This window comes from Dermacentor albipictus, chromosome 6 (assembly GCF_038994185.2).
Source record: "Dermacentor albipictus isolate Rhodes 1998 colony chromosome 6, USDA_Dalb.pri_finalv2, whole genome shotgun sequence".
Lineage (NCBI taxonomy): Eukaryota > Metazoa > Arthropoda > Arachnida > Ixodida > Ixodidae > Dermacentor > Dermacentor albipictus.
The window spans coordinates 75,192,423-75,205,055 of record NC_091826.1 but is presented as its reverse complement, the minus strand read 5'-3'; the positions used below and the strand labels follow the sequence as shown (position 1 = coordinate 75,205,055).

At 41.7% G+C, this 12,633-nt stretch overlaps 1 protein-coding gene across 2 annotated transcripts in view; it reads left to right on the top strand.

The window, feature by feature from the left end:
* LOC135897124 (calcium-activated chloride channel regulator 1-like) overlaps window positions 1-12,633 on the top strand; it is a 594,363-nt gene that overhangs the window by 161,179 nt on the left and 420,551 nt on the right. For both annotated transcript variants that reach the window (XM_065425694.2, XM_065425692.2), the window contains exon 5: window positions 10,977-11,271. In XM_065425694.2, coding sequence (XP_065281766.2) covers window positions 10,977-11,271 — 295 coding nt within the window. The remainder of the gene's footprint in view (window positions 1-10,976; window positions 11,272-12,633) is intronic.

Below are 12,633 nucleotides of genomic sequence, written 5' to 3'. Positions count from 1 at the left end.
GGCTTAGTCGACGATTGTATACATCTCTTAAGAAACATTTACCTAGAAAATACCACTTACATTACATGGGAAGGCATGCGGAGCGAATATCAAGTTTATAACAACAAACTACTCAGGCAGCGGTGGCCTTTATCCCCGGTTTGGTTTATCCTGCACATGGTGAGGATGGAAAGGACGCTAGAGGGAATTAATGTCAGGTTTAGTCTATTATAAAAAGAGGCGAGTAAAGTAGTTGAGCAGCAGCTTCCACGTTTATTTTATGCGGATTACATTGTGTAGCTAGCTAACAAGCAAAGTGATTTGCAACGTCTGGCTAATATCTGTGGACAGGAAGGCGGGAATTTAGGATTAACATTCAGCGTTAGAAAATCGGGTCTTATGATATTGAATGAAAACAGTGAACAGACAGTGGCAATGCAGGGCTAGGAAATACCTCGGGTAAAAGAATAAAAATACCTTGATGTATGGATAAACGAAGGCACCAGATATAGCGAAACACAGGAAAAAATAATAAGAGTAAAGGGGAAGATAAATGCAGCCATAATGAAGCTCAAAGCACTGGGGGGCACAATAGGTTCAAAGTGCTACGGTGTATGTGGAAAGGTGTAACGGTTCCATAATTTACGTTTGGAAATGCGGTTGTTTGCTTTAAAAGAGGAGTGCCATCAGGAATACATGAGAACCCAGGGTCAGTGGGATGCCTCGCATAGGGTGCTCACGGGAAGACTACAAATGAAGCTGTGCAATGTGATATGGGCTGGACCATTCTTGAAGTGAGGGAAGCTGGCACTAAAATTCATTATGGAGAACGACTGAGGAATAAGAAAGAAAGTAAATGGGCTGCGAAAGTGTCGAGGTATCTGTACAGGAAAACATTGATTGCCAGTGGAGGAAAACAACTAGGAAGCTTACCAGAAAGTATGCGCCCTGTAGGGTGCGCAACACAGCAACAAAGAGCGTCAAGCGGAAGTCAGACAGGCTGAGAAGATCTCATGGGTGGTGGCAATGAAAAAAAAAAATAACCTGTTGTGAGTAACTACATCAGAGGAAAAAACGAAATCAGATAGGAAACAATTTATGATAACACAAAGGTAAGCCCATAGATTTTCAGTGCGTGATCAGGATGCCTTAGAACACGCACTTATGGAGCAAGATACAACGAGGAAGAAAAAAACATTCGCTTGCTGTGGTCAAGCTGATGATATGTGGTGTTTATTGGCGCAAGAGACAAGTATGGTTGAAGAGCGCCATGACAAATGGTAATTTTAACTCTGTATTGTGAATGGTGGGGACGGTGAATTCATCATGATAGGTGCAACATGGCTGTAAACGGGACTAAAGAATGTCGCTGTAAATGGCGTAAAATATCCAGGTACTAAAATAATGATAGATTTGTCAGGAACTTGGGCGATGTCAATTGTGTTTTGGTAAAAAGATACGACAATGAAACAACAGTGATACTAGAGCTTCAAGAGGGCCCTCATATAGAGCGGCTGTAATCACGTGTTAAAATTACCTGGCCAAAATATCTTCGCGGTGTCTGTTTCGGCTAAGAAATCTAAGACTATTTACAGATTAAAACGCGGTTAATCGCTAAGAAAAAATGCAGGGTGAAGTGGTATACTCGCATGTTTGCGATACGAAAAAGGGAAATAGTTATTCCTCTCTGTTTCTATTGCAGGGCACTGAATAAGAACATGGAACACTGTCAGACTATTGCCGCACCAACTACAAGTCAGAGAATCCAACCTAGTCAGGAGGTAAGAGTGAGTACCGTAAGTGTGTCCTATTCTTAATCGGCGAAGGAGTACTTCATTGTACCGTGCTGGTTTCTCGTGCGGTACCGTGCGGTAAAACTAGGGAAACAATGGAGCATGATTTATTTAAATGTGAAGATATCTGCCCAGTGGTCGAGTTAGGCATCTCTGGCTTCGTTAAAGCCTTTGGGTTCAGCGAGAGCAGGGGAAAAGTAAACATGTCTGCAATAGAGGTTAGTAAGAGGCGATTCAAAGATTGATGAAATAAGTAGGCAAATGACAAACAATGCAGCTATACAAAAACAAGGTTCTCAGCAAGAGTTCAGAAAACTCGGTAAAAGAGTTTGATGGGGCAACCTACCACCCCGTTCCAAAGCTCATAGCATCCACCCATCCATGTAAAGAGTGCCGTAACATGTAACATTCATATGACTTAATGAGCTGGAGACATTCAGCTAATCAAATCCAGTACGTGCTTGCTCATCATGGAGGAATGAAGTGACGGGATGGTCATTAGAGCAATCTCCAACCGTTTGTGCGCAGGCGCGAGTACAAGTGGCTGCGAGAGAGAAAATGTGGGGGCTTTTGCCTCGGGAATGCCTGACTTTGCCTTGGTACCACGGAGGGGAAGTTTAATTGCTTGCTTTGTATACGTGTGTCCTGCTTGTTTTGTATAAGTACCTGAACGTGGCGGCACTGCGGTGTGGAGTGTAGCATAGGGAATCGTGTGATGGTCGCGAGGGGCCCAGTGAACCTGTGAGGTTGACGACGAATCAGATAGCTTAAATGCCAAAGCATTACGCCGTGTTCATGTATTGGTTATCAGTGCATACTGCACCGTCCAAGTGATTCGGGTGAACCAAAGCACGTTCTCAATCTCACAGGCTCACTGACCCCTTCGCGACTATCGCACGATTGTTTGAAGCGCTTGGTTTACTCAGTGTGGCCGCGTACGGTTGTAATTTGTTAGTGAGTGGTCGCTTGCGTAAATTATTTTCCTCGAGAATATTAGCAATGGTGCGTGCTGCTATTCCGGAACCATTTTTTATCCGCATGAATAGTGTCCGGCCGATATCCATTAAAAATTATTGTTGACTGCCACAAAATCGGCTAGAAAGGTCTTGACCAATATCACCAGTACACATAGAAATCATCTTGATAACGAAAGGGTTTAATGAAGTGATTTGGCTGGTCCATTGCGCGTGTGTACGTTTAGCTTCAATTTAATTAAGCCTGCGGTTACCGGCAAGGTAAATGTGCCACTAAGTAGGTTGAGCTTACCATTCAAGCAATGGTGACAATAGGTGAATACCTTGTTGCGGTCTCAATAATGACAGAACAAGTTGGACTTCAGCAAACACACGGATGTAATGTACTATTGTGTGTACTTATGTTGTTTGCTCCTTCAAATAAAAAAATTGACAAGTGTGTACTGTATGTGCGGTATATGGATTTTTGTGTCTTCTTTATCTGCAAGTTTTAGTCTGAATGAGTGTTGTAACTCCAGAATCGTTTGTTGAGGTAGCGGCTTTCTTTTTGTGACAAGCGTACTTGTCCTACAAATTTCAACGACAAGTGTGATTAATAAGTAGATTTTCGCCGTCTTCAACTTTTTCCTCACATTAACTTGTACTCTTTACAACAGAATATTAAAATTCAAAGCTTCACCTGCCTTGTATTTTCACTTTATTCGGCAGTTCATGTTCCTTAGAAACATGTCTTCTTATGCAGCTTCAACTCTACCCGTTCATGCTGTAACTAGTGGGCCCAAGCATGGGCTAGGTGACTCCATTGGTTTTCAGAACAATTCTCATTGCCTAACTCGCTCAAGGCAGACAGGAAAGGGTGGCAAGAGCTTTTGGGTGCATGGCCAGCGATGCGGCAAGCCTCAACGATATTCTATTTAACGAGTGGAAATTTCAGGGTATGCTTGCTCGGCCGTAATATTCGCAGGTGACAGTCTGAGACCTGGTCGTCAAAATAAAAGCGAAAATCTTACATTGAGCCCGGAAAACTTGCTTTGATCAGGACGCTCAGAGTACGTAAGGTTACCCCAGAAGTTTCAATCGTAGCGTAACACATCGTTCAGGCAGGCGAGTGACCTCGTTTGGCCGCACGACCTTTCAATATGCCCCGAAAATAAGGTGTTCGCAACTGTTCTGCAAACCTATGAAGTCAATGCGGCGCATATACTTGTTCTCGTCTGCACGTTGCACCATGTGAAGGACGTGCTACTTAAGGGTTTTTCGGCGTAGTATAGGTATACTTTACTCAAACTATAACTACATTTACCTCAACAAAAGTTGCCATTTCGAAGATTGCTTTAAGCAGCAGGTGTATATAATGTGAAAATGAAAAATGTTGCTTCCGACGTACCTGGGGGTTGGAGGACGTGGCTGTCTATAACCATTACATTTGCCTTCTTGGACAAGGCTTTTGTTACCGTCAAGAATATGAATTTCACGTCAGTATCATGGGTGCTTCTTATCAGTCTGCACAAAAGGTTGTATCGCAGCGATTACATTATTCCGTATGCATACGCGAGATGCCTAGGTCAAATTTCTAGCACTTGGTGTTTGTAAAACAAGGCTTGTGTACAAATGAGCGGGAGCTCTTATCAGTCATATGCAATAAAGTGTCTATATAACGACGTTGAAGGGAGAGCCGAAATTGATTATAGGCATATCTTCCCTTCACTGCAATACATGCGTAATGTAGCGTACAAATTTGAATTTGCGTAAAAGAAGACGGCCGTGTGGCCAGCAGAACCGCTACATGACCACGTGCATACAGTACACAAAACAGCAAAAAGAGGTGCCCTCACCAGGCTTTTTGGCATCTGACACGATTGCCTTTACGATAGCTGCCTTCTGCTTCAATGTGATGTTTGTTCGTTTCCGCTTTGAGTTGGCTCGTCTCTAGCATCGAGAAACCGGCGACATGGTGACGCAGTTGAATAGGTTCCACGCTGCGACGCCTACAACTTGTGTCACTTTCAAGCAGCACGTGCCACACAGGGAGGTGTCAGATTGCACCAGCGGAATCTATGAGGCCACGCGTAGGCGCACAAGCCTGCGCTGTGCTGCAGTGGGCGAAATTGCGATGGCGATATGGAGCCTCAGCTTATGCGCAGCTACGCTCAGTGGTGAGAAGGAACAGTGTTCGACAGCGCATTCAACGCAAATACCCAATGGTTTTGAACATTGGCACCGAATTGTCACCCGTGGTATGCGATTGAGCCTGCAGGGATCGGGAATTTCTTGCTTCGGAGACGAATCAAAATCGGCAAAACTAGTCGCAGGGAAATTTTCTTTCGTTGAAACAAGCGTTTAAAACGTTGATATTTACGGAGAGTTCAAGGGAAATTCACTTTGTTACGTCAAATAATTCCTTATGTCCCGTTTCGTTACGACGAAGTTTCACTGCGACATGTATTCGTTAATATCTTGTCTTATCTTCTAATTGCAGGTGCCAAATCTGAGCTCAAGCTTCATTCGGAACAAGCTGAATTGTCCGTGGGTGCATCAGCCTGTGGAACTGTCTAAGCCACCTCCCTGAATTTTTTATTTGTGACCAATTTTTGAATACAGATAGTCGCAAACCAAATCTCTAGGAGATGCATTAGGAACCTTTTGCTCACTTTGCAGTGATTTTATTGCTTTGATTTATTAAAAATCATTTGAAGCCTTTGGCCACTTTGGCGCTGCATTTGTGTCATTATTTATCGTTTTTGTTAAGAGCGACTATAACCCGTGTTATCACATTTATGACTCTGCCAATACTTCAGTGGTCCTTTGTTTGGTTGTAAGGAATGGACGATATGCATTGGTGCTGTCAATACAGCCATACCTTTTACGATATTGAGAAGATTACTAACATCACCATTGATTTGTCCATTGAGCAGGTATCAGGATACGCTCAATTCCTTTAGAGTGATTACTGTAATGGAAGGGCGTATCGTGTTTCTAAATTCTCGTTTGTGCCAAACATCCATCCTAGGAAACATCCGTCATATTGTTGCTGAAGCCCTTGATAATATTTCATATGCAAATCTCGAACAATGTTGACAAATGATTTTGGCTCTTCCAAGGCTAACGCAAATGTTCATTGTATGCTGTTTTAGCCAGAGCACTGAATCTAGACAATATTTTTCATTTCATTTCATTCATTTATTATACCCCTCAGGGCCAAGGGCATTACAGAGGGGGAGTGGTAAATACAAAAAATGACAAAGACAGTTGGTTACATGAGCGTTTAAATGGCACCTGTATATACAATATTAGCTAAGGCTTCACGGAACTGTTCATAATTAATAAGGCCTACAACTTCGACGGGAAGATGGTTCCAGTCACGCGAGGTTCGCGGCAGGAATGATTGTGAAAAACTTTTAGTGTTGCATGACAAAATACCCACTTTGTACTGATGATGAATGCGACGGGATACATAAATTGGATGGGGGATGAGGTGATCTCGTAGAGTATAGTGATGGTACAACTTGTTGAAAAGGGCAATACGAGACACTTTTCTGCGAGATGCCAGCGATGGGAGGCAAAGATTAGATTTCATGTTAGTTATACTCGCTGTGCGGTTGTAGTTAGCAAGAATGAAACGTATAGAGTTATTTGGAACCATCTCGAGGTCAGTGATTAGGTTTTCATGAGCAGGGTCCCATACCGGAGTCGCGTGTTCGAGTTTGGGTCGTATTATTGTTTTATATAACAAAAGTTTCAAATTAGTAGATACGTTGAAAAAGTTGCGACGTAGGTAGCCAAGCCTGCGATTAGCGTTTTTGATTATGTTTTCAGTATGAAGAGACCAGTTTAGGTTAGAAGTGATGTAAACACCAAGATATTTATATGAAGAAACTGATTCCAATGACATGTTGTTAATGTAGTATGATGGTATTGTAGATGTTTTCCGAGAAACACGCATGACTTTGCATTTGTTAATATTGAGCTCCATTAACCATTCATTGCACCAGTTTCCTATCTGGTAAGGTCTGACTGAAGTAATTCAATATCGTTAGCATTGGTAATTTCTCTGAAGATGACGCAATCATCAGCGAATAGATGGATATGGGAGTTGATAAGCGAGGGAAGATCATTAATGTAAATTAGGAACAGTAGGGGTCCAAGGACCGAACCCTGTGGAACACCTGAACCGACCTCTGTAAAATCGGAGTTAATGTCGTTAGCACAAACAAATTGCGAGCGGTTGAGCAGAAAACATTCAATCCATTTCAAAAGGTTACCGTCTATGTTAAGTACTTTTAGTTTATGAAGTAATAGTTTGTGACACACCTTGTCGAATGCATTTGAAAAATCCAAGAATATACAATCAGCTAGTGATGATTTGTCAAGAATATGGTGTAGTGCATGTGTAAATGATAATAATTGGGTTTCACAGGAGTAAGATTTCCGAAAACCGTGCTGTGCTGACGTAAAAAATGAGTTCAATTCAAGGAAATTAACCAGGTTAGTAAAAATAATATGTTCGAGCATTTTACAACATGTACTGGTGAGAGAAATGGGACGATAGTTATTAGGGGATGCTTTGCTGCCGGATTTATACACTGGAATAACTTTGCCTATTTTCCACTCATTAGGTAGCGTACAATGGTCAAGGGATTGCTGGAAAAGTTTGGGTAGTATGATGGAAGAATAATATGAAGTGTTTTTTAAGAATTTCGAGTTAATACAGTCGTATCCGGGAGCAGAATGAATGCTTAGTCCATCAATAAGCTTAACGACACCGGATGGAGCAACAATTATGGAGGGCATGGTAACATAGTTACGGTGCTGTGTACTTGGCATATGTGTGCTGGATGTGGCTGTAAAATTTTCTGAAAATGTATGGTTTAGTATGGTGGCAGAAAGGTCGGCGGGAATTGGAACACCGGAAGAGTCTCTTAAGGCAAGGCTGTTGTCAGTCGAAGGAATAATTGCACGCCAAAATTTTTTTAACATTAGTAGTAAGCATTGAAGGGAGAACCTGCGATTCGAAGTGCTTTCTGGCGTTTTGAGCGCTTGCACATATGTGTTAGACGCCGCAGTATACGATGCCCAGCGATCACTTGTGGGTGAAAGCTTTGCAATGCGGTAGAGACGCTTCTTTTTATTTGATAAACGCTTAATGTAATTATTGTACCAGGGAGAGTTTGTGTGAGTTGTAATGGTGCGTTGAGGAATGTACTGTTCAGTTAGATGGTTGACCATAGATGTGAACATGTTCCAATTAGTTTGTACACTACGGTGTTCAAAGCCATTAAGGAAAACGCCAATAAATGAAGATAGTGCATTATTTATGGCCTGATAATTTGCTCTGTAGTAGTCTCGTATGATTTTTTTCTTCTTTTTGGTTTTCGGACGCTCTAGTTTAATATCGAACTGTAGAAGTAAGTGGTTGCTAATTCCTGGTAGGTACGTTACAGGCGATACTATATCGGGTTGATTAGTAAAGACTAAATCTAGTGTATTCGCCGTGGAAGCTGTTATTCTAGTTGCCTGAACGCAGATCTGCACGAGTGAGAATACTGAACACACATCTAAAAAGTCACGAGCTTGAGGTGTGAGTGGGGATATTAAAGGGGGGTCGGTATTCCATGTGATGTTTGGTAGACTAAAATCGCCAAGTAGGAACATCGGTGTTTAAGGAAACCGTGTTGCAACGGTGTTAACAGCGTTATAAAGTTCGTTACTAAAGCTTGGTTACGACGAAGGTGGACGATAGCATACCCCTATTACAACTGTTTGATGATTAAGTGTTATTGCTGACCATACTAATTCTAGTTCAGTCTGCACGTGTATACATGATGATGGTATATCATTGGAAATTGCGAGGAGCACACCGCCGCCTCTCTGCGTGCTACGATCACAGCGATAGAATGAGAAACGGTGAGCATTGACGAATATATCAGCGTCGCAGACATGCGCAGTGAGCCATGTTTTGGTTAGCGCGATTATTTTAGCAGAACATGTATCAATTGCTGATGTGAGTGAGTTGTACTTGTTAAGGACGCTTCTGATATTAGTAAAAAGAAGCGATACTGAAGCCGAAGATGTCTGGCCACTACCCCTCACTCGTCCCTAGGAAGTATTAGCAGAGATAGTAGCAGAAGGCGAGCTGGCGTGTGCGCTTTTCGTATCAGTGGAAATGACAGTGGCAGTGATAGGGTCGTACATGTAAGATTTCTTCTTGATAATTAACTTGTTGTAGCGTAACTTATGGGTTGGGGATCCAGGTTGGATTTTAGCAAAGTCGAGCAACTTTTTTCGTGCTAGACGTGTTGCGACCGAGTAATCTTCACTAATGGTGACCTTACTTTCCTTCAGGCTGTTGCGTTTGGCGAGTATTAGGTCTTTAGTTTTGAAGTTCAAAAATTTTGCAATGATAGGGCGACACTTGTTAGGTGCAAATCTTCCTAGACGGTGTGCGCGTTCAATTTCGTGAGGGGAAAGGGGGTCAGTTAGGCACGCACTAAGGATAGAAGTCAGTTTTTCCTCAGTCGCCTGCCAGGTTTCATCGGAATCTGGGATGCCATAGAAAATTAAATTGTTACGCCGTGACCGGTCGTCAAGATCATCCTGCCGAGATTGCAAAGTGGTGGCCAGTGCAGAAAGTTCGTCTGTTTGAGTGTGAATGGCGGCAATATCCTGGCTGAGTTCATCTAACCTTTTATAATTTTCCTCTAGCTCATCTAAACGGTTTTGAATCGCTGTGATTTTGGTTTCAATTGATTTCTGTCCGGTTTTAATAGCTTTAAAGTCTTTAATAACGTCTTTAACGTTTAACGTTTAACGTCTTTAATATCTTTAATTTTGTTGGAAAGTTGACATGGAAGGAGACAGACTATCTAGAGTGCACTGTTATGACTTGTTATTGCATGTTATGACTGAATTTTAACGTTAAGAGACTATTTAAAATGACTTCTTTGGGCTGGTGCATCCCCTGATAATAGTGTTCCCGCTGTAAATTGACAGGCTTGGGTAGATCTTGCTGGCATCTTTTGCAAGTACTCCCTTGCCGAATGAACAAGTGGCGCTTTTTCATTCAGTTTTAAGGAACTGACACTTGCAATGAATGTTAAGCAGTCCTTACTACGCTTGCGGCCACATTTTAAAGAGGTCGAATGCCTTGTACGTACGTCACCTTGGGGCCCTAAATGACATCTCACTCAACAATTTCTACAGCAAATGTCACTCAATAAATTGCTTTACTAAATTATAGGGCTACGTTACACAGATATTGAATAGAAGGCACCATATCATGTTCTTGAAAACATCTGTTTATTTTGTGGGAAAAATGTTTGTAAGGCGGCTTCAATATGTCTTCGAAAACGAGATATATCCCTTATTTCGTGGAGCTTTAGATGGTCTTCACGACGGCTACGAGACGTTTAAGACATGCAGGAAAGATTGTGTGAGACGTCTTCAAGGAGTCCTAAATATCGTGCGAAGACTTTTTGTAAACGTTTATAATGCTTTTCAGGACATCTTCTAGATGGCTAAAAAACTAATATGTGTTTAGTGGGTATAGAGACACAATGTACTGCCACCTTCGAAACCAGTTATGTACGAGGAGTGAATTGTAGCCGGATTAGGCTTTCATGCGTCCCTATGAACATTCGGTGCCATCTAGTGCTGCCACCGCCATGAAGTTGGCATGTGGCTTCCGAAATGCGCGGCGCGCGCAAGTGCATACAAACGCTGAGAAACCGTCATGCGCCGCCAGGGTCCTCTCTCGCGCTTATTTTTGGGCACGCTGTGCCACCTCTTTGCACAGCTGATAACCAGCCTCATTTTGGATGATGGTGCATTTAAGGGTGCTGAGGAATAGTTACCTTGGCAATTGACGAGCCAGCCACCAAGTGCCTTTCCTTCCGCATGCCAATCTTCCTTTATAGATGTCATCAACAATTGTGCTCTGGTGCTGCAAGGTTACATGTTACTGGCCTCCTGTGAAGCAACTCTATTAAACGCCTTGACCTTGGCGCTCTGTTACTGAACTGTTCTGTTAGTATTTAATAACGTGTGAGGCACGCAATTGCATATCCTCTCAAATCGATGCTGATTTGGCACGTCGCTATACACTTGCAAACTCCTTCTTAAAAATGTGTTAAATTTCTTGTGTAATAACCAACCGCGGATCACCACTTACGCGGTGGCGACATTTACTTCACTCATTTCTGCCTTATGATAAACGCCTTGTCCTTACATGCAGGTCCTGCTAAGGTCATGGTCTTCGTTCCTTCGTCACGCTACTGGCGGCCTCGTGTACATAAAGCAAGTCTATATCCGGTTCCCGAAAACGTGGGAACTACGCAGCGGAGCCCGAAATGAGCCTTACTCTCCCTTCGCAAAGAGTGATCTCCGTGTCCAAAATCTCCAAACAGATAAAGAGCCAGATCAATTCAGTACGAAGCTTCGCAAATTGTGCGGATACCGTGGGGACTTCATGCGTTTGTCATCCCGAGTACTAGAGGAGCTCAACACGGCCAAGGACTTAAAAAGCGCAAGTATGCCAATATTTCACCGTTGCTTAATAATAACAATAACGATCATTGCATCAATTATTCATTTAGTGTGCAGAAGCACAACATTAACGTTAGAGGGCTGGTACATTGAAAAACTAAAAGCGGAGAAATGTTAAAAAACAAAAATTATGAGATAAAAAAGGACATCAAATGATCCCTTTACAAAAATTTCTAGTGACTTACAATAAACTTTCTTTAGACAAATGTTACTAGAACCTACCAACAGTCTATTAAAATTCTTTACACCGTTTTTAAACTTCTTATATACTTCATACCAACATCATATCGACTATTGGACACTGATATTGAATATAAACCCTTTTTACAAACTTTCTTTAGACAATGAATGAAAATCCTTTAGACGCTAAAAGCAGGATTTACTGACCATTTTCATACTTCTTAGCAACATTTTAGTAGCATTCTGCTAACTTTCTATTTTTCGATCTAGAAACATTTTAGAAACTTCCTGGTCACTTTTTGTTGCTCGATCAAGAAGCATTTTAGTAACTTTCTGCTAACTTTCTGTTCCTCGGCATAGAAACTTTTTATTAACATTCTGCTAACTTTCTGTTGCTTGATCTGGAAACATGCTAGCAACTTTCTATAACTCGACCTAGAAACGGCCTAGTAACATTCCACGAATTTTCTGCTGCTCACCCAAGAAACATTGTAGCAACTATTTTAGTGTGCTTTTAATGTGCTGGGGACATTTAAGCAAATTTCTCCGGCATTTTTAATATATCCTGGTGCTGTTTCAATGTAACAATCAAGATGGGTATTATATATAAATTCATTTGCATATGAATAAAACACTCCAATCTTTTTGAAAACTAACATTTATTTAGCAACAAATGAATTGTACCTTGGTTGAAGGTGCACAAGTAGATCCGACTACGCCAGCCAATTCTTAACGCGATTCACTTGCTGGTGAAGCTGTGCCTAGTAATTACTGCTGCAATGCTCCTTTCTACTTAAGTTTCTCACACTGGTTCATTATGCAGTAGCGCAGAAGCACATGAACGAAAGAAACGAGACACAGTGCTAACTATCAACTGAGTGTTTACTGCACGAGGGCATATATATATATATATATATATATATATATATATATATATATATATATATATATATCACTGCACAAAACAAAACACGGGAGAAGGACGACACAAACTAATCAATCCAGCAAGATGAACTCGCACAGGCAGCTAATGTGACAGAAAAATTCCTTTCTCCAATAAGGAGACTGATGGGCAACTAACACAATCCCTATTCCTAATCTCTGCAGCTTCTACTATTTCTCTGGTGAACTGGCCAACGATTGAATGCGATAAAACAGAGGCTTGC